General features: G+C 47.1%; 1 protein-coding gene across 2 annotated transcripts in view; it reads left to right on the top strand.

Moving 5' to 3' along the window:
- Nucleotides 1-22,663, top strand: part of TOP1MT (DNA topoisomerase I mitochondrial) — a 1,647,637-nt gene that overhangs the window by 193,773 nt on the left and 1,431,201 nt on the right. For both annotated transcript variants that reach the window (XM_069621749.1, XM_069621750.1), the window contains exon 2: nt 16,094-16,209. In XM_069621749.1, the coding sequence (XP_069477850.1) occupies nt 16,094-16,209 (116 nt within the window). The remainder of the gene's footprint in view (nt 1-16,093; nt 16,210-22,663) is intronic.

Genomic DNA, 22,663 nt, shown 5'->3' with positions numbered 1-22,663 from the left:
GTAGTGTTGAGATTTTATTCAGTAAAGCTGACTGAATGTTGGCGCACCATTTGTTATCTTTAATGCAGGTGTCGGGGGGGGGGGGGGGGGGAGGTGGGGGCGGGTTTGGCTGGAGTTTCAAGTTCTTTTAGGATCTTACAGTTCCTTTGTGTTCGAGTCAGCTTGCAGGATACGGTTATTCAGGGAGTCTTTTTTTGCAGCATTAATGGTGAGCGATGCTAGGAGGAAACTGTCTTTATGCACGTCAGAAGGGTGACTTTTCCAATGATTTTCGGCACAGCGTTTAGATTTGCGGCGCACTCTTAACAGTGGTGTGAACCAGGAGTTAAGGTGTGCACGCGGTTTAGCCTTCCTGAGTTTGATGGGGGCAATGGTCTATAGCTGTGAGCATACTACGGTTGTAGATGTCTGCTAGGGCAGTGGGATCATTACAGGAGTCAGTGGCAGCATTGAGAGGTGGTAGTAGCAGAGGGAGGAGTTTCTCCTTGGTTATGTCCTTTTTATTTCTAGTGGGGAGGGCTGGAGCTATCAGCGTCGGGACACGGGGGGGTGGCTTCAATATTAAAGGTGATGATGTTGTGGTCGGACCATAGGCAAGGCAAGGACATTAATTTTGCAGTTGGAGCTGGCCAACCAGTCAAGGATCCTGCCTTTTAGTAAGAGTAGGCTCTTGAATGTGCAGGGTGTAACCAAAGTTGGTCAGAACGTTTTCCAGGTCCAATGCAATGGGATCTTTAGGGTAAGTCCAGGATTAAAGTTGCCTAGGATGATAATTTGAGTTAGTTTTAGTATTGTCGAGGAGGAGGGTGGATATCTCACCGACGAAGGATGGTTCGGGGCCAGGGGCCTGTAGATAAGGTGGAGGGTGGCTGTTTGATTGGGCGTTAGTGATAGTTTAACTGATAGTAATTCAGCTGACTCAAGTTTGGAATTAGTCGACACTCTTAGATCAAGAGAGTTTTTGTGAATGAAGGCCACGCCAACCCCTCTGGCTTGGGTGGTGGTACTGTCACATCACGTGATACCGTAGTCGGGTGGTAAGGCAAGGGACAGTGAGGGGCCGGATGCGGCATGCAGCCAAGTTTCAGATATGGCAATAAAGTCAAGATCTGAGAATGTGATGTGGTCTGCAATGTCTAATGCGTGCTCTGGAAGAGATCTGGTGTTGATGAGGGCACCCTTGATGAGAGGCGGTTTAGTAACTGTGGTAGAGGATTTACTAATAGTGGTTGGAGAGGGTGAGCATGGTGGTGTGTGTAGTGTTTGTTTGGAGATGTTACTGCGGGTAGGCCGTATGCCTAATCTCTTGTTTCTTAGAGCTAAGGAGCAAGGTTGATTCGGAGTAGGTTTCATAGCAAAATGTTCCAGACAGAGGGCTGAGTCATTAAGATATAGGTTGGTGTAGTTGTAGTGTAGGCCTATGGTGGTGGCTGCGGGGTCCATTGTAGGGATTACACTGGACGGGTGAGGTGGAAGGGCCTTAAGTGAATCAGGGTGTCAAGTGGCTGGTTGGTTGTTGGCCGTGGGGGAAGTGCGAGTATCAGAGTGGTGATGGCGGCCTGAAGGGGCAGTGTGGGGTACAGTATAAGGACCACCCTAAAGAGCATGGTGGTAGTGAACGACACCTAGGTGGCGAAGGAGGCAGTGGGAGCGCACTGACGCTTAATAAGATTAAAGCTCAGGCAAGGTCAGACTAGAGTGGTGCAGCACGGCACAACTCGGTATGCTACAGTTAGTATTCTTAAGGTGGGGCTGAGGCTAAACCAACGTTAAAGCGATCCTAGTTGTTTGAGGGAGGCAAGTTAATGTGTACATATACAAAGCCTGCCAGGGAACAGAATGAACATATCACACTTTGGGAGTGTCACTGTAGTCTAGGTGAGCAAGCAAAGACTGTTCAAACTAAGTGATGGCAGTGCTCAGTGCTGTGAGCAGGGTACATAGTGTTCGCATACAGGATACTAACGTGCAGAAGCCACTAAACCGTATTCCAGACTAGTAACATAACGGGTTTACATGCTAGCGCGATTAGTATATTGGCAGGCATATGTAGTTGTAAGGTCTCAGACAACAAACAAATTAATTCTCACAGAACCTTCAAGCACCGGGTGCAGGTATCAAGAAATGTTAAGAGCTGTGTAGAAGATATAATTTGTTGGTATAAGGTGGTATAGGGACACACACACACACACGCACACGTGGCCGAGCTAAGAGATCATAGACGTATGAGACAGCCGGTGCATAAATCTCATTTGCAGTGAACATTAGGCAATTGTCATGGAAGCGGAGCGCACATCAGGAGGCAGGCAACATTTAAGCCTTAGTGAGAGGCTTCGGCACGAGCAAGAGATTAAGCGGGCATCATGGAAGTCGACTGAGCATGTCACCGCCTGTACAACAAGCGGGTATGCTAGTGTGGCGATACAAGATGAGATGGGCAAATATCAAACTGGGCAGCTATGCAAATTACTGTAGCAATCAGGTAAATCTTGCAAGCAACGGTGTACCACTTATGTACGGCAAGTCTATAGATGGAAATGACATTAGGGGGGTCGTGGTGGATAGGTATTGTCAGATGTAAAACAGGACACGGGTGGGCAGCAAGTCTATCAGGGGCTCCTAAGTTACAGTACCTTAAGTTTCATCGTGGTAGTGATGGGCAGGGGTCCCGGCAAGTGAGCAGGCTAAAACAGGGGATCTGCCTTTGTGCACGTCTTTGTGCTGGAGCCGGCTTGCGCCTGCCGGCAGCTGACTGGCTCAAGTGTAGGGGGAAGCAGCCAATGGGAAGCCCCGATCAGCTTAGGTGGAGTCTGGCAGGATAGGCAGAGTCAGGAGGCGGCGTGCGGCCATCTTGGCATGGTGGCCTCCAAATGTAGATGACTTGGTCACAGAGGAGTTTCTTGGCGAGCGTAGGCGAAGGAAGCGGCTTCTACTCAAACGAGGGTTGCATCAGATGGTTTGCTGGCACAGCGCAGGCGGCCATGCATATTAACGCTATATTTGCAATTTTCGAGAGTGTGGAGGAGCGAACCAGAAGGGCCTACCTTCACACATGGGGGGGAAGCTCCAGTTTCATTCCCTGAAAGAACACGGCGCCTGCAGTGGACGGGGGGGGGGGGTCTCCTGACCCTCTGGGTACCGTGTGCGAGTGAGCAGGCACAGGCTAAGGCAGGGGAATCTGCCTTTGTGCACGCCTTCGTGCTGGAGCCGGCTTGCAGAATGTTACAGCTTGGCGGGTAAGGACCCTCCTGTAGGCTTACGGGTACATTCTACTAGGGTTATGGCTACCTCTACTGCCCTGCAGAGGGTTGTTCCTATTCGTAACATCTGTGAAGCAGCCACTTGGGCTTCGGTCCATACTTTTGTACGTCACTACTCCCTAGATTCTATCCATGGACAGGATCTGGCCTTTGGATAGGCGGTCCTTTACTCTGCAATTTGATTGGGCATTCTAAATGTGTATATTCTAAGTCTTTTTCCCACCTCCTTACGTTGGTACTGCTTTGGGAGTCTGTCATAGATATGGAATACGTCGGAGGACCCAATCCCCTCGAAGAACAAGTTACTCTCTTACCTGGTAACGTTCTTTCGATGGGATGGTCCGACTTATTCCATATCGCTCCCTCCCTGCCTGCCCCGCTACAGAATTTCTTATGCGATTGCAGCTTACGTTTCCGCAAGGCTTTCTGTGGTCATACTGGCAGAAGATTGGTGCCACGTTCTGCGGAAAAAAACTACAACTGAGGCTACGGGCGTCGTGCATCCTACCTATAACATCCGGTGACGTCAGCTCGACGGAGGCCCTCGAGGACAGCGTATCGACGTCATCAACGCAGGACGCAGAGATTTTCCGAAGCAGCACAGCTGTGGTGATTACTGTCATAGATATGGAATACGTCGCCGGACCATCCCATCCAAAGAACGTTACCAGGTAAGAGTAACTTGTTCATCTCCCTCTTGAGATAAGTCTGACTGCTCAGCCACAGCTACCAACTAAATCTCTGTGGTACAGACTGATTCCAAAGGGGATTTATTTCATATACCTGTATTCTTAATCTTCTGTAGTGCTCCCTAAGGGAACTGCACAGGATTCTGCCTAACAGGGAGCAATGGGCTCTTTCAACAGTGAGCCCTTGTGACGGGGTTTCTGCTCGATTTCTTGAAGAAGCAGATTTTCAACATATTCTGTAGGGTCTCTTCCCTCCGCTCCTTCCGGCTATCCTAATATTCTAATGTTACTTCTTCGCACTCTCCCTTCATCTTCTGCTCGCTCTTGTAGCACTTTAAGTTTGAACGTCATCTCTTGGACGGTTTCCTTTAAGTCTTTAGTCGTGGATGCGGTTTGCCCACTCTGGTAGCTAGGTTACGTACGTCTTTGCGTAGTAGGCTCACATCACATTTTATCTCCCCAATATGGGTTTACATTGAGGTGCGCATGGCTGCTATTGCGTCTAGTTTCTTGTTTTCTTCTGCATTTTGGTGTTTCTGGATTATTGTTCTCGGGTTGCTCCTCCTGGTGTATGGAATCAGTCTTGGGTTCATTTTTCTTTGCATAGCTATCCGTTGTTGCTTGTTTTGGTTGCGTCGTCGCTGTTTGTTTTCAATTGTACTACTGTTTCCTCTTTCCCTCCGGCATTTGTGGCGTAGGGTGTGTTCACTAATTCTAGGGTCTTCCTTTTTTTTTTATCGTTGGTATATTTCTTGCAGGGAGTCAGTTCCTATTTTGTTGGGATCTGACTTGTCCCTGCTGTGTCTATGGGAGATTTTCTGCTTCTCGGGCGGTGTGGGGGTGGTGGGGTGCTGCGTTTCCTTTAGCGTTGTATGTGGTTCTTTGGGTCGCCGTTATGTTCTTGTGGGCTGGCTCTGTGCTTCTAGCAGTCTGCAGCGATATCATCTTGCTCTTTCTCTCCCCCTCCCTCTTTTTCCCCCCACCTCTTCCTGTTTCTCTCACATTGCCCTTGGGGTCTGCTGGGTATATGTGTCTCTCCAAAAGTATAATTTTGTGGACTACTGATGAGCTCTTTGCTTTATTATGAAATTCTGGAGGTTGTGCAGCCATTTGGGCTTCTGGTGGCTGTCTTTTGGTATATGTTCCGCTTGATTTGGCTTCTGGGTGCTATTTACAGGCCAGTCACGTGGTCTGAGTTGGTATGTTCAGCCCACCAGTTTCTGTGCGTTTCTTCTAAGCAAGCGATTTATACTGGGTCTGTGGTATGCAGCTGTCTGTAGCAACTGGTGTGTTTACCTCCTCTCCCCGTGGTCTAGGTTGTGCAGTATCTGTGTTTTATATGATTACTTTATTATTCCTTCGCTTGGCCCTGTTGTGCTATCTGGTGTACCTTCTCAGCCAGCGTGCCTGTGATGTTTGAACTCTTCTCGGTGCATCTGCCCTCCACTAGTGACCCGCGGGGTCTTTATGCTCGATATCTGGGGGCAGTGGTCGAAGCGGGCGGGAGCGGTGCTCCTCTACTTCTTTTAATTAAGTTTTACCGTTCCTATACTTAAATTTTAAAAAGAAACCATTCCGGAACGGTTTTGTTTTAAAATAAAAGTGTAGGAAGAGGTTAGATCTTGCACTTTCAGTGCACTGCACAGGACGTGTCCTTAAAGAGCAGGCATATGTGTTTTGGGGTTTTTATTGTGCATGGGAGGGGGTGCGGCGATGGGGTCTGTAGGAAGCGGTGCAGGCCAGTAGGGAACATAGTTCCACTACTTCTTTTCGTACACTTCGACCACTGTCTGGGGGTGTCAGTGATATGGAGTCAGGTTTACGATTTCCTTTCTCAGTGTGTTCTCTTCTGTTGTATAGGGTGGATTAAGGGGGTTTAGTTCGCAGCACTGTCCGCTGCATGTATGTGCTTCGGCGTGGTCTCCTTATGGAGTTGCAGGGCCTCTGATTTGTCCGCCCGCGTATATTGGTTGCGTGCGGACATTGGTCGATGCCGTTTTGTGTCCCTCCGGGTGCTGTCTGGGATTTGAGGTCGCACAGGGGGCCGGATCTATCTCAGCATTGTTGGCTCCCATTTAGGTTTTCCTGCCGCGTACTGCCGCCTCTATTCACTATGCGGATATAGTCTTAGTTGCAGCTGGCGCTTTTATCCTTACCGCTCTTCTGCGTTATTGCTTCCTGGCACCATTGTTCAGCTGCGGGTTCTCCGTGCCTCCCACAGTCTTCTTCACTACTTATACTCTGCTTACACTCTGCTTACACTCTGTCTCTTGCCACAAAAATGAGTGTCGTGTGCTGTTCATCGAATGGCGAGCAGTTGGAAATCACTTTCACTTTGCTTAAGCTTCTTTTACTGCACGTAGGATCTCTAATACGGATCTCGCAGGAGAGCTCTCTGCTTGCACGTCTCCCCTACATGCCGGCTCTCTATCTCCTCTCCTCTGAATATTCTTTATAAAATTATCCGGGCAGCCCATCTGCTCCCGGGAATTTGCCAGTGGGCAATGCCCATTTGACCTCCTGCAACTCCTTTACCGTCAGCGGTTTGTCTAACATTTCCGCTTGTTTAGCGTCTATGCTTGTCAGCGCTATCTGACTGTCTCCCTGCAGAGTCCTGGCCGTACAAGGCCTCCTAATAGCTGGCAAACACTGCATTTATGTCCCCCTGCGCACTTCTAGTTAGCCCCTGTTCATTTATCGCACAGACCATTTCCCTTCTCGCCTCGACACAACAATACAAGCAGCCTCCACGGCTTATCGCCCCCATTCGTGCAGCTTTTCCGTATGTCGTATAGTCGAACTTGCCCAACCTATCCCAGTGCGCCATACATTTCTTCCTGAGCTCTACCAATGCCCTCCACTCCCTCTCTCGCGTGCTTCCTTTCAGTCTCTATCTCCGCCTCTGTGTCTGAGACAGCCCTTACCAAGTCTCTCCTGATGCCACTCATCTTTCCCATTACCCCCCCCCCGCATCAGTCTTCCCACTGTGTGCCTGTATTATTCACACTGCCCGCGTTGTTTTCGAAATGGCCTTCTATGTGATCTGCTATTTGTGCCCTAAATGTGTAATTAAGTACCGCTTCCACCCTTAATCTCCACACCAAAATCGGTGGTCTATATCGATCTGGCCTCCCATCTTGGGTGGATAGCTCAGGGACAACGTGCTCGCCTTGGAAGCAAGACGATGTGGAGCAACACAGGTTCGATCCCTGGCTCCGTGCTTAGAAACCTCTGGGTATTAAGCGCATTATAAATAACCAATTATAATATAATGATGTACAGTGTCCCTTGCCATATGGTCAATATGGGGCGTGGTCCAAGAGGTTGCTCGGAAAGTACCGTCTCTTCAAATTCCCCCAGCGTTTCTGCTCTGGTGAGTAATCATGTGTGTGCACTGCATGTGGGGCAGAATAATGCGAGTGGCCACGTCTGACCATGCTCAGATCTCCACACATCTGAGCGTGAGATTTTCCAGCAATGCCGCCAGAGAATTCCCCCCCCCCCCCCTTGCCCCCGTCCTAGATCCACAATGCCCCTCTGTACGTGGTTAGCCTCGGTATAGCGAATTGAAAGGCCCTGCATCATGGTTAGGTGCGTAAGTGATAATGACACATCTCGGTTTTCCAGGAAACCATGCACCAGCACCATCCTCCCCTCATCGTCCCGCTTAGTCTCAAGTATCTTAAAAGGGGACTGTGGGTGCCACCCAAATCAAGACCCTCCCTCCCCTTGCATATGCAGAGAAATGAGAACCCACCAGCTCCCCTTCCTACTTTTTAACCAAGGTTCTCTGCCTCTACGCAATGAGGTGGGTTTCTTGCAGAAGGGCTATCCCAATCTCCTACGGAAATACGTGTGAACCTTTTTATATAACAATTGAAACCTTGCACATTCCATGTAAACATTCTCACCCTGCTAGCCAGCTCTACTGACCTTCAGGCCACCCCATCTCCCACCTCCTCTCCCTGCCACCAACACTCCATCCTGCAGGTAACGTCTGTCCGAGTTACAGCCGAATACCCTTTGAGGAAACCCGCACCCACTGTTTGTTTCCATAAAAGAGCCATCCCATTCTGGTGCTCTTACATCGTCCATGAGCGTGGTGCTCCGGAGCCACATTTCAGCTGGTACCTGCCAAAAACTCCTGTGCCCTGCCCTTCTAGAAAATAAATCCTGTTTTGGACGTTAATCTTTCAACGCTTCAAAGTGCTCCTGTCACTGTTACAGACGGGGCTCTCATATCATGGAGTGCTCCTATATTGTGCTGTGTAACTACTATGCAGCTAATGGCCACCACTACTGGGGGATATGCGGGCCTGCGGTAGTACCGCAGTGATGCCGCTTCGAGCCAAATGTCTTGCACAGTCCTACAGTCTCGGGCACCATGCAGTCGCCCATTCAATTTAGGGGATCCTCACCCTAAAGTTCGTTCTTACTGTCCTTGTGCAGCCCTGTATGCTCCGTGGGCTCTGAATACTGTTACCCAGCTCCTCGAGGCTCACAATGCTGCTGATGCTGGTAAAGATGTCCTGGCAACACGCCGACATAGCGCTGTGCCACGAGTCGGCAGAGCCCGAAGACCCAAAGACTGCTGTCTGACTCTGCGGCAGCTCTGCAGCGTTTTGCAGCTTTTGAATGGTCAGAGAAAGAAGACTAAAAGCCTCCAAGTGTTCTCAGGTCTGGAAACGAAAAAGCACCCTGTAACGAGTCGAACCCAAAGACCATGGGTGTAGGACATGGGGGTGGAGAGGTGGGGAGGTGGGCCAAATCCCCCCCCCCAAAATTTTAAATGGGGGGGATATAATGGCATTCATCCCCCTCAAAATTGTCTCTCTGCAGCATGTAAAAATTAATCTGCAGGCAGCCCGCAGGATGCAGCTGTCATGTCTGCGTGCAAAAGTACAAGTTAACTGCTTCTGCAGACTGTCTGCAGCGGACTAAAACAAGTACTACTGCTGCTCGCTCATGCGTGCCCCGCGCCTGCTCATTTGGAACATGCCCAGGCTGGGGAACAAACTGCAACTGGTACTGCGCTGTGCGCTGCTGCGCATCCTCAGCCTTAGTTTTTCCAGAACGAATTAGAAGCCAGGCAGCGGCTCATGCTCGTGCTGATCGAGGGAGAGAGATGGAGTGAGACTCAGACTCGACCTCCTTAGCTACTACTGTACCTAAGGTAAGTGAATTGTCATAATGTGTGTTCTAATGTCGTGTCGGGCCAGTCGTTTCCTATTCTAACTTTCCTGTTTGAGAAGACGATACGGCCCGCGGCCTGGGTCAGCCCAACCCCGTATCTCCTTCTCAAACGGGAAAGTCAGGCCGGATCATGGGTTCTCGGGAGTGGAGTGGAGTGTGGTGGTTCCTTCTTTGGGTGTTCGTTGTTTATGCGCGGCACTGCTCAATGTGGGACTGCTGGAAGTGGGGTTGTTGCTGTGGGCAGTGTTGGTTATGAGGAATAGGCGATCATTGAGAACTACCCGCACAAGACATTGCTGCTGTGGCTACTGACATGCTGGTGCTAAGACTGTAATCCAAAAAAAATTGATGTGTGGGTGCAGGCCCCTCGGGTGGGAGCGTTACCAGTCCGCATACTACTGCTTATGACGCTTATAGGTAAGCCCATATATATCAATCTAATTTCCTGTACTTTGGTGTTGATTGATTGTGGAAGGCGGTCCCTTCAGGGATGTTGATTATGGTGGCACTGGCAGTGTGTCAGCTGCAGAACAGTAATCATTTTGGTGCACTCCATGTCGGTTGTTGGCCTAGAGCCGCTAGTGTGGGTACTGCTGATGTAGGGTACGGTTGGTGTGGACCACTGCCAGCTGTGGAGCTGGATAAGTCGGCACTGTCAATTTGTGATAAGGCTAGTGTGAGTAATTGTAGGTATATGGCTGGGTGTCAGTGTGGGCAATTGCTGTGGGACACCTCCGTGTGAGGCTGCTGGCACAGAGTGCTCACCGTGGAATGCATACCACTGTGGAAAACCGTCAGATGTGCAACACTGCTGGCTGTGGAGCAGTGTCAGTCCTTGTGCACTGTCAGCATAGGGCTGTCGATGTGGACACTAATAATGTGGGATACAGCTGGTGTTTGGCACGGATGGTTGTGGGGCTGTCAATATAGGCACTGTCGGTCTGTCGGGGATTTGATAGCTTGATTAATCTGTCAGGAAATCACCAGCATGTGGTCAGGGCTGAGAGATTGACACTTTGCTTAATCTGTCTATAGCAATTTTAACGTAAATGGTGGGCAGCTCCACCTTGAAACTGTCTTAGTCCAAAGATGTGCCCTCATGCGTCCCCTTCTCATTCATAAAGTAGTGGGTGGTTATTTTCCAGGACGCAGATGGCGGCCTTTATTTCAAGCCAACGGTTAACCGATGACTCGGGCACAATGCAGCACGTCAAAAGTAAACCCCCCATCAGCTCTCCATTCAATTTATCCCGCAGCATCTTCGCTGCTCAGTGAAGTGTTGGGATAGGTTACATTGCATCTCCCCCTCAACAGAAATGGGGGAGGGGGTAATAAATACACCCCCACAATCTCCTCCCGTTCACATGTCACAGCCACAGAAATGGCCTTGGCCACCGATCCCAATCGACCCTCTCCACTCAGTACACTGTTGAAGAGAAGCAAGCACATGCTCAGACAGTACTGTGAAAGAATGCCATCTGCAAGGGTTTACTGCCTGGGGCTTGTTTTGCTTTTTGCTATGCAAAGTGTAGGTGGTTTATCTGCAGGAAAGTGTGTGCTGCTAAACAGACACACTTTCCACATATGCCCTGCTGATAGTTATTGCCAGTGATTGCACCAGAGCTGTGCTCAAGCTCTAGGATTATCTAACATAATCCTTGCCATTCCTATAGTGGCTACATTTATACATGTGCTGTAAACTGTCTCCACTACACACACACACAAATGGGAATGGGCCATCTTTTAGACACAAAATTATCCTGTGCTTCACATGTACGAACGAATAAACTATGTAGCAGTTTTTCATGCATTTCTTTTAAAAGCTCATTTGGCACCAAGGGATCAACTTAATGTAACACAGATATCTATTGCACACCCCTGACCCTGTTAATGTGGCATTATTAGGTAAGAGAAAGTTTTGTAAAGCTTATAACCAGACTGCTAAAACTAAATTCACTTTAGCAGCAATGGATTGACATTTTTGTAAATTTACAATGACATACAATTTCTTTTTGGCATACCTGCTAGGAATTGGGACTCATTTTCTTTTGACCTTGTATGGAAATGTTTAGCTGATAACAGAATTCCTAATGCGTCGTTACAGAAGAAGGCACTTGGTGCAGATTAAAAAAGAAGAAGCGAGCTTAGCTCGAGTCACACATTTCTTCGCTTCCATGGAGCAATGCCTTCTTGACTGACGGAGCGATTTATTACTGCATGATATACACTGCACCATATCTGTCTGTGCATTGTTTGGGCCTGGTAATACACACAGTGGACCCCCTCTCCCAGGTGTGCAGGCAGGCATTGGGGGAGACTTATTAGAAGGAAGACAAATAATACACGTGTGAGCTCGAGCTCGGCGCTCTCCCATTGCCCCAGTGTCATCTGCGCTCCTGTCTGGTCCCTCTCCACGAAGAGTCACAGCAGGCTGCTCCTGCATCAACTACCTTTTCACTCAATCCTACCTGCAGCCTAGGTCTGAAGCCAGGACAAACCTTAAATGAGGTGTATATATATTCACCTCTGACCGGTCCTGTAGTGGGAGCTGGTACAAGGGTGCGTGGCATCTTGCCTTGCGACACAGCATCATGTTATTTGGGCTATCTTAGCAACTTTCTTGGGTGTTTGGTGGATGCCACGCGGACAGCAGACTCATTTTACGCCATATCCTATTCCTTTAAAAAACACTAGAATGATCTATAAAGGGCACGTAAAGTGCCAGTTCTGGTTTAGATAAAGCCATCAACTTTGGCATGTTTACTACAAAGCCCTGTGTAGTTAATAACTTAATTGGAGCTGGGAGCATACTACTGGTGTAATACAAATGTCTTCTCCAGGGCTGGCTTCAGCCACTCTATCAGCACTATGCATTTCCTTCACTGAAGTCCAGCTAAAAACCAGCAATGGCAAGTGTTTGCTTGTGTATACATATTGGGCATTTGTCTAGCACTGCTATTATATGTCCAGGTACTTACACCATTTTTTAGCTGCTTCCATCAGTGGGTACCTAATAACACTATGGCGGTGCCTGGCAAGTGCCTTTTCCATGCCTACATTAAAGCCCAAACTGTTGGCGTTACCAATGCTTGTTTTAAAATAGGGGTGCAACTGAATTTTTGGTATCCACCACCAGCTGAATAATGAATTGTAGACGAGTTTTAATAGAGGCCACCATAAGCCATCTTGGTGACCTTGGAAAAAAATAAAAGCAAAGCCCCCAAGGTGTCCCCTGTCCCCCCTCCGACCACCACCCAGATTTTATGGGTCTCCTACGCCCCTGCTAAAGACTCTGCTGCCTGACTCTGAAAACTTTCTATGAAGAGTTAACAAAGCTTGGCCGTCGCGCCTTGAAACACTTGTGTATAGGCGCGTTACAAATGCCATATCATATCAATGTGTTAACACAGCCCCAATGCGAACTGCGTTCTACTTCACTGGATGCTTCGCACAAGGTACTGAAGGTGCAGAACCTGAGGCTATGGAACTATCCGCTACTAGTATCAAGAATGGGTTTCACTGTTTAAAAATGAGAATTTCACAAACTAGTTTTTATTTTAACTTTTTGTATTTAATTGCTGGATAGAGCCCATTTTATGGTAGAAGACCAGGAAATGTGAGTGGCAGAACCTTACACCTCGTGCTGAATAGCTATTCATTTTTTTTCTCTGATCTGTTTATTTTTGGCCTCTAGGCACTTGCTGACTTTGCAAATATTGCTCTTTTATAATTTGCTTTGGTGACTTATGGAGTCGTTTTGTGGAAGGCAAAACCTTTGCCTTTCGCTCAGTGCATTCTCATGGTACTCACTGACCGAACATGTATTGGGTAGGTAAACCACACATTTAATAAGTAATAGCAGTGCATTGAAGCAGGGTCACTGGCATTGCAAGCACTTAGTAAAATATGTGGTCTTATTATTGCAAGACCAGTAGGTGAAGGTTGAGATCTGACTGTCTCTGGGATGTAAAATAATGTTATAAATGATCCTGTCAAACGGGCATCAGGGAGATATTCCCCATGCAATACTCATCACACCCCACTTTCTACAGCTGTTATGGATCAGACATTAAATTGAGCACATACACACCTATCATAATATTTTGAGCACCAGAAGCATTGAAGTTGGAAACACGTTGGCAGTATTGTCTCTGCAGTTAAAAGCAAGACACTAACATTTTATCAGAGCAGCTTGATTGGCCTAACTCATGTTCGTAGCCATGTTGCTGAGGGTGGTCCGCGGTAAAGGAATAAGGCAAATCCCTCAATACACGTGCTTTCACACACCGTTGTTCACGATCAACTGAACTATTTGAACCTGATTAATTGCAGTGATGGAAGTAACCATAAGCATGCCCAGAAAAAGGAGTGAACTACTGAACTGGAACAAGAAGGCAACATCCAGTACATTAACAAAGTAGCAATAAGGCATTTATACAAACTATGTCCAAATCCATGAATGTGTGCCGGAACGGTGTGTCCATGAAAGGTGAGGAAAAATATTGTTTGCTGCATTAGCGTTCGTGAGCAGTGTGGTCTGTAGAGGACTCCTCATCCCTTGCTGCTTTGCCAGCCATTTCCTTCCTCCTTGGTGTCAGAAGATGGAATGGCTGCAAGGCTGAGTTCTTTGTTAACCTACTAATTAGTAACTATATTTGAAAGCAAGATGTTATGTTGCCGTGTGGTGCTACGTTGTGCGCTATGCTATTGTGTTTTGCTATCGAATCGTATGTGGTGTCAGGGCATACTCCTATTAGGTTATACAATGTAGTACTAGTTGGATAGGATTGTTATGTCATAAGATAGTGTTGTGTGCCGTGATATGGTAGGCTGTTGTGGCCGTTTCCTCTTTGCATCAGTGCTGCTAGAAGAATTAATTGTTAATTGCTAAAAGGAATTTGGTGCCAGCTCCTGTGACTCATGACGCGACGAAGGCAAGCAGCAGAACGCGGGGGAGGGAGAAGCTGCCCCCTCTTTCTGGTGCTAATAGCAAAACATGCTGCACTTGTGTATAAATGAAAGAACCCAGGTTCTACAGGATCGCTGCGCTGGGCCTACTACAGGATGTTACGTTAAAGGTACTTATATAGTACACCGTCGTCAACGGAATTGGTCCCCGGTGCTCTGGCGGGCCTATAAACGAGAAGGTGGGATGGGTTTGTAAGGTGAAGAGGGAGTAAGATAGTGAGAGGAGTGATGCGCTGTTGGCAGCTTCAATTCGGTAGACACCGGGTGTTGAGCTTTGGTGCGAGTATTGGATCCGTGTCAGTCCGCGTGTGCTGTTGGTACAGCTTATCCGATTACTATCCATCATACAAGGGGACACTGGTAGTTGAAATCTTGTCCACCACCCCCTTTAATGATTTAAGTTAACCATCATAACATTTAAACTCTACAGACCATCTGCACTGTGGGAACTACATAATTATGAGGCACAACAAAGACACTCGTGAGAATTCAAACCTGAGCATTTTGCAATTCACAAGGAATACCTATACCCACCAGTGGACCTAGACATTTTAAGTAGTCCTTCCACTTCATTAGGTGTGCGTCCATCTTACATTTTGAACTTAAAAATTGTTATTTCAGTAGTTAGATTTCTTTGTTGTTAATACCTTCAAATTGGTAGCATTTTAGATTAAAACGGGTTGCGACAGTGGTAGACAGTTATGAATAATGTATTTTGGGGATTGATTTTAGTTAATTTGCTAAGCCACTACCGGCATTATTTACTATATACCCCCAAATATGTTAGTGACTAAAGCCTCCCTTACTTTCTCATCCCACCCAAAGCACTGATGCAGCATGCCATTTCAATCTGATGGACATTAGACCCAAGGCATCGTTCAAAATGGCCATTCATCTGGTGAAAGAGGGCATTAAAATGAACATGGAAAATGTTTTTTTACTACTCCTAAAAGTTCAGGAATTCTCCCAAGAGTGATGAGTTGCATATTTAGGGGATGCCGCAAGTGGATAGCTGCCAATGTCCTGGATAATTAAGCGGCAAATAAACATTATTACAAAGCAGTTTGTTTTCTGTCCCAATGGGTGGGGTTGAAATTGTTGTCTTTTGGGCTCATTTGACTGAGTTTGTCTTCCTCTGTTGAGTAAAAAATAGCTTAATTTTGTGTGATTCTTATGATGGGCCTTTAAATTGTTCTGAACGGGTATCGCTCATTAAAGAATGCATCAGCATTTTACCTCTTAGCTGCATGAAAGCTCATGTACTAGGCCGGCTTAGAGCGGATTAGTAGATCTTACTTGTAGGCTGGGATCCTTCTTGTCTCTAGATGCAGTGGGTCTGGCAGCCATGCTGGTTAATTGGTGGCCCTGCAGCTCACTTCTCACTATGCCCATGGTGACCATTCATTGGACCAAAGGCTGGTAAATGGGGTTGATGCGGCCTCTTCAAGGGAGATGAGCATTGGGGAGCTCTGATCTGGAGTGGTAGCCTCTTTCAGCGTGTCTGCATTTTCACAGTGAAGTATCCCTCTCCCCAGCCCACATTTTTGGATGAAAGTGTGCCAAGCAAGAGGTGTTGAAATTGCTTATGAACTCTTCAAAGATGAACACAATGGTTAAGGCAACGCTTAGGTGTACATATTGAGTCAAGCTTCATCAACCTAGATTTGTGAATGGCGGAACAGCACATACCTTACACTTATTTACTAGATGAGAACTTGAAGTGTAGTAGGGCCTAGGGTTTTTCGGCTGCAGAAGGAAAAGGGAGTGGGTGGGGCGAGAGCATTCCCTGCTGCACACCTTCAAGTGATGAATAGAATTCAGACTTGCTTGGTTTCTTCCTGGGAGCTGTATATGAATATGCTGTTCTCCTGCATGGCCAAGGTGCTGCCATATTTTCACAACTTGCCAATGCTGTAACTTGCATGTTTTATGCGGTGGTTATTCCAGTGTTTTTCAAATCTACTTTCTGTAATTAATCACCAGGTGGGAAGAGGAGAATTATGAAGATGGTGTAAAGTGGAAATTTCTGGAACACAAAGGTCCATACTTTGCGCCCCCCTATGAGCCACTTCCAGACGATGTTCAATTCATTTATGATGGTGAGTGCAGCAACTCGGATTGTGCCTTTTTTATTATGTTACCACTTGCCATCTGTCTGAATACCTTAAGCATTCTACCCCGTGTACAGTTATACTCGTTAACTTTTTCTCGAGGTAGTGGGATCCATCCAGAAATCGTGCACTCATTGTGGGACTCGTTCACTACATTATAGGGATAGTTCAGTAGATATTCAACTATTGTGCTGCCCCATTTATCCTGCTCTTTCTTTTTGATTTCCAGATACTGCAGTGACTGTCCTGCACACTACCCTGGTTAGCATGTCGGAATGGCGGGGGGAGGAGGGGCGCGCAAGCATTCAGTTAGCTATCCTTATATGGGGCGACCTGCTCGCCTCCCTTTAGTGGTCACGAAAAGTCAAAGGTGTGGTCAGTGGAATGATGGCCTTTAACTGAGGCGTGTCAGAATTTACGGAATACATGAGTCATTCATTTTTACATTGAGCCAGATGACTGTGTTCCAATCCACTGAACATTAAAACTATCTGATCTCGCATGCAGGGCATCGCGGAGAAGGTGTGGATTACATTTAGGGCGCTATTGGAACTGAAAAACTAGATCTAAAAGAAACCATCTGTGACTACCCTGATAAATACCGCATTTGTTTGAGGCCTTAGACGCTGAGTATAGTACTTGTTGGGTGCCGAAGCAGGATTACATCAAGAAATAAAAATGTGTTTGTAGAGAGCTGTTTCTCTTCAAAAGTAATCGAACCTCAGATTATATCGCCTAATGTAAAAATTACATTTACAGATATTTTCTTTCCTTGCCACTTAAAGTTATATTAATCAATTGAATTGAACTACCCATACTGACTGGATTTCAATGGCACTTGTTCCACAGTCCTCAAAGTGTAAGGTGTGGAGTAAATGATCAGCAATCTTTTGAGAAACTCAACTCACATTTATTTCATAAGCCTTTTGGACTACCCTTACTTCCAGAAATTATAGTATACATTTATCCTAGCTTTTACTTTATGGCCCGTAATAGTAAGACTGCAAATCTTGAGTCTGGTCATTTTTTGTAGACTGATTTTATAATACTTTGTTCGCAAATAAAATATTAAACCTGCTCTAAGATTGACATTTAGGACAGGACGCTCAAAATGGACCCCAGCGAACCGCCTCCTCGCATCTTTCTCCATTTAACCATTGCTCTTGTATCTCTGCTCCTCTCGCTCTGGACATGAAACCATTCCAACAGTGAAAATGTAACTAACAAATCTTATTTATTTTTCCATTTATAAAGTGCCTAAACCCAAGGGTATCCAGGTGCTGCAGGGAAAAAAATCTATATAACTTAACACAAGACTAGTAACCACCACCAGTTTAAAAAAAACGAACAGAAATCTTGGACACTCTGGCCCTAGCCATTAGCCGTTCTGCAATGGTGGTCAAAGACGGGCCTTCCTTGTTGGGAGCCGTTGCAACCTGATTGCCTGGTCTCTCCCGTGCCGGTGCATCCTGATTTGCAGTGCTATTCCCATGTCACCTAAATGGACAATTAGCCATGCTGCTTCGTGCGTGGAGACCAGATGCAAAGAAGGACGACTATACACCTTGGAACTGGACTACGCAACACCAGCAGAGTGATCAATGTAATGGTTCAAATTAGCAAGTGGTTCTGCATTCCTGTACCCTCCCGTCAATGTCTTAATTGGCGTCCTTAAGTATGTGTTACTCTGTGGAGTTACAAGAACTTGGAAAAACTCTTGGGAATGTTCCCTGGCAACCTTATCTTAACCCAATCCCGACTTCGAAGATGTGAGTTCTAGTGGTTTGCGTGCGCTCCAGCGCCATCTTTATGTGCTCCTTTGAGGCAAGTAAGTTTGACATTACTCTGCAGTTATCGGGTATAATTGATATCTTTGTTGGACGACTATTTAGAAACCATCACTGCTTGGATGGCAGTGGCGTTTTCTGTCCTTTGAAGAGTTCAAAGGGAGAAACTGCTGTGTGTGGAATGCGGGTTGGTTCGGTCACTGAATGTGTTGCACTGTATCTAGAATCTAGGGGGTCGAATTAATTTTGTATGGTGATTTTGAAAGTGGAGGTAAGTACCCTCCTGTTACCCTGTGGACGATATAAGGTGGTCATGTGGTGCATAAAATTACATGAGTTAAGGAACTATTTACATGGTCTGTGACATAAGTTGAAGACCATTGTTTGATATTTCAGTTTCAGGGAATACTTCTCTATCCAAAAGCGCTTTCAAAAATTCAATGACAGTGGATGTGGTATTGTATGGGCCAACTATGTCAATCACTAGGGGGTGCCTGGCCATTCTAGGATTTGATCAGGTGTGAGGGTAGCTGATCTAGTACATGTTTTGTCTGACGGTGCACGAATAGGGTCATGCCTCTCAGATCTGTGTCTGCATCTGTGGCGCATCACCAATAATCTTCATTTAGTACTCTTTTTGTGAATTCTATCTCCAAGTAACCTGGGTTGAGTGCAACAACTTAGATCTGGTCCCCTCACTGCCCCAATAGGTGGGACTAGTATCAGCTCTGTAGATCAATTCTCCTCTCAAAACTCATCTTTGACCCTCCGATATAGGATAATGCTACTGTTCAGCCGCTTTGAGAGCTGTATCTTGCTCGTCCGCTTTGTCTTCTCTAGTGATCCAACCCTGAACAAATATGTTAATTTTTTATCTGGCAGCAACACCATCACTTGGATCTGTGAATTGCGTCGATGTCCTCCAAGGGTAATCGTGATAGACAATCCACAGCTGAATAATTATTCCCCATCTAATATTCTATACATAATCATGTTCCTGTAGCAATGCTGAAAACCTGGCCAACCTTGGCGACACCATTGACGTACATGCCCGCTGACAAAACCTGGGGAAGTTACCTGTGGGCGGTTCTGATTTGTGATGGGACTGCTCAGCCTTCCCTCCACGCCCTCCCGCCCCACCCCCGAGATTCTGTCTAAAATGTTGCTTGGCTCAAACACATGTCAGAAATTCCCTTTAAATGAGTAATTGACTTCAGTCGATCTCAAAGCTCTGGATGCAAATGCAATTAAATATTCCCTTCCATCTATGATCTACAGTAGGATGGCTCCTAGACCTTTTGGTGTTTGCATCGACTGTGAGAATAGACCTGTCCTGTGTGGAGAAGGGTTGAATGTGTGCTAGTCCACGATAAACGCTTCCTGCTGTATTCTGGACCACATGAAGTCCACTCCTTAGTTTTGGCTATTAGGTGTTGCTGAAAGCGCTACCTTTAAGCTGAAATGATGCTGAAACATTAAAATAAGAGCTTCAAATCGGGGCTTTGAACGAGGATCTCTAATGCTTTTCAATGCAGATGACATACGAGGATGGATTTGTGGTGTTTGGCTATGTGTCCCACCCATTTAACCCACTCCTCGAAGGCCCCCATCATCCTCCCTTCTGCCCCTGAGAAGTGTCCTACATGTGACAGCACAGCTCATCAAGGTTCTACGCAGATACCACATCACCCTGGCCCTCATCAACCTTCACTGGCTCCCACTGCACGCACAAATCAACTTCAAGTCTTGCTCCATCATCTATAAGGCAGTCGCCCTCAAGTCACCCAGCTACCTCATGGAGAAACTCAGCATCTCTGGTGGACACCGCACCACCAGAAGCCAGGATGCATGCAGACTTTAAATCGGCCACTGCAAAAAGGAAAGGACCAGAAAACGAGCCTTCTCTGCCTATGCCCCATGACTATGTAACCTACTCCCTATCTGCATCAGAATCGTCCCCACGCTCCTACAATTCAGAAAAGGGCTTGAGACCCACCTCTTCAAGGAGTTTCTCCTCAACACCTAGGGCATCATGTCACCCCACGTGCCACCTGACTTGCTAGACGCTGCCTGCCCCTTTCCTCCCAGCCACCTGGTACAGCTTTAACGCTCATCTTGAAGTCAAATCTATGAATTTTACACCCATTCTGTCACGCTCACCTGGTATCCACGGGGATGCCACCCAGCCCTGGTTGGATGATTTGCACTCTAGAACCCTCTCCCGTTCCCTTGGTAATGTCTCGGATTAAAGATGGGTCTGCAATATAGGAGAGCTGGATTCAATACCAGATTCTTTGTTTTCCCACCTCCCTTGGCCCCAACTCCTTCCTCCCTCTTGGGCCTTCTCCTCACCTTAATATTGTAAAAGGTGGATTCTCCGTCCTGCTCCTCGTGGCAGGGGCGCGTAGATGTGGGGGCAAGCAGCGACCAAGTTACTTCACTGGTGCAAGTCCCCTTGTGGGAATCCAGGCCTGCTGCGACTCTGTAGGTTTGCTACTTTACATTCTTTATATGCAGTTTTTATGTTCCGTTTAGTTCAAATAATAATGTCTTGCTTCTTTCCTTTTAGGTATGGAAAGGTATTTTGGTGTTGTCATGCAGTTTGAAGATGAGCATGGGCCGGTAGGCGAAAGCGCGGTGTGCACGATGCTGTCTGGTGAGTAATGCGCGACACGTGGCGCTGTTTCGCCTTTTATATTGGTAACCTATGTCTTTTCTCTCCTTGCAGGTTGCGATGTTCCTTGCCGAGCGCCGTAATGTTCCAGCAATGATGCTGACCAGGAGATGACTACCCAGGTAAGAATTGTGTGGCTTTCTTCATTCGGGAGGAAACGTGAGTAAACGCTTACTAATGTAGTCTTTCTTTCTCCCCTTTCCAGGTTATGGTATTCCAGGATGCATGCGGTGCCGGATGATGGAGTTCGTACCTTCAGGTGAGTGGAACTGAAGTCAGCGATAGATTGAAGACGGGATACTTTTCCAGGTAAATTTCGTAGTGTTCTTTCGCTCTCTGCAGGTCCTTGGTTTCAGGTAAGCTGGCATCAAAGTACTGGACACGGTGAGCATTACGTTGCCCACAGCAGAATAACGCAAAGCATGTTCTGCTGTTTGGGTGTGGTTTAAATAGTCTCAGGTAAAGTAGTCCACGTAAAATAGTCCCTGGCCTGCCACATCCAAAGTAGTCCAGATAAAGTAGTCCCAGGCCTGCCACACCCAAAAGACTAGACCGCATAGCTCAGTTCCTTGTAACTGAGCTATGTGAGTGCCTCCATGTTGGCTGAACTCCCCCCCCCCCCCAAAAGTTAAATAGTCCCAAGTAAATATTCCCATTCTAATGTTGGTCTTCATGATGGTTATGAGCCTGGCGCCAAAGGCTTTTAAGCTATGCAATACATTTTTATGTATTTTATATTAATAATGAACCAGTTGCTGTTATAGATACGTTTTGTGGAAAAATGTCTCTGAAAATGTCCATGTACCGATAGTGTCTTGTGATGTACGGAGTACCTGATTGGATTTGCGGTTAGTGATGTCGGTATGTGGTGATTGGTCTACAGTCTGCGTTTGTTTCTCCAAGGCAGCCATTTTATGTCATTAGAAGAGAGATGGAGCACTGCTAATGTGCTCCATGTTTATTCGTGGCTTCATTCTCTCGCAGAACTGCCCGCGCCGCATAGATACCGCTCTGCCTCCTTTGTGTGTGGAGGGACCACATAGCTGCTGAGCCGAGCAGAGGGTTGTATTTAGCTGTAAGCCATGCCAATGCTAAGCACCCCGGGAGCCGTCAACCGCATGAGCCCCTCAAGCATGGCATAAACAACCGGCCGGTAGCCGACCCCCCCCCCCCCGGACAGGGAGCTGCCGGCTGCCTTGTGCCTACAGTGCCTGTCTAGGCTCTCGGGCAGTGGGGAAAGTCATGGCGGCCCTGATCCAGTGCAGCTCGGGCCTGGTCCATTGTTGAACTGAGGCCTTGCGCAGTGACAACGACAAAGCATCCCACACTGGCGATGAGGAGAGCTGTCCATCAAGAAGAGGTCGGTAAGAACCAGGGAGACAACAAGGAGACGTGACTTACCCTGATGGAGGAGGTGCTGCTGCTCTGTCTCGGACAGAGGTGCAAGACTGGGGCCTTTGGTATACAATAACTGTAGTATTGTTAGTCTGGTCAGTGGCTTCTTTAGTACAGTGCTTAAATAGACATTGGACTCCTGGAATGCCTTGTATAGACTTGGCACTTGCAGGGTCCCTGACTGTGCCGATTTCACTGCCGTCTTTTAACACTCCTGTAGCACATTGAACAAACAGCGGGGGTACACTTTGTACAGACTAACCTTCCCATTATTACATGCATCTTGGTAACAGGAAATACTAAAAGGAACCACACTCAAGATGCCAATGGAGTATGGCGAAAGAAAACAATTGACTTTCAGACAAAATGCTGAGAGAGATCTTAACACGCGTCAAAACTACCAGGTAAATGCGGCAGTATGTACTGTGAGAAACAAGTGTGTGTCCTTACGTTGGGTAAAGGCCATCGCTTTTGGATCCTGACCCAGGGGTGGAGATGCGAGGGAGGATCACCTGGGTGGTGGGTTCTTGGGGATTGGGGAGAGGATGCCCGCAGACGAGACATGGTACCCCCCTTTTCCCTATGG

The sequence above is a fragment of the Ambystoma mexicanum genome, chromosome 5q (genome assembly GCF_040938575.1).
Source record: "Ambystoma mexicanum isolate Mex_15411 chromosome 5q, UKY_AmexF1_1, whole genome shotgun sequence".
Taxonomy (NCBI): domain Eukaryota; kingdom Metazoa; phylum Chordata; class Amphibia; order Caudata; family Ambystomatidae; genus Ambystoma; species Ambystoma mexicanum.
The sequence above is the reverse complement of the archived record's forward strand: the minus strand, read 5'-3'. Positions and strand labels throughout refer to the sequence as shown.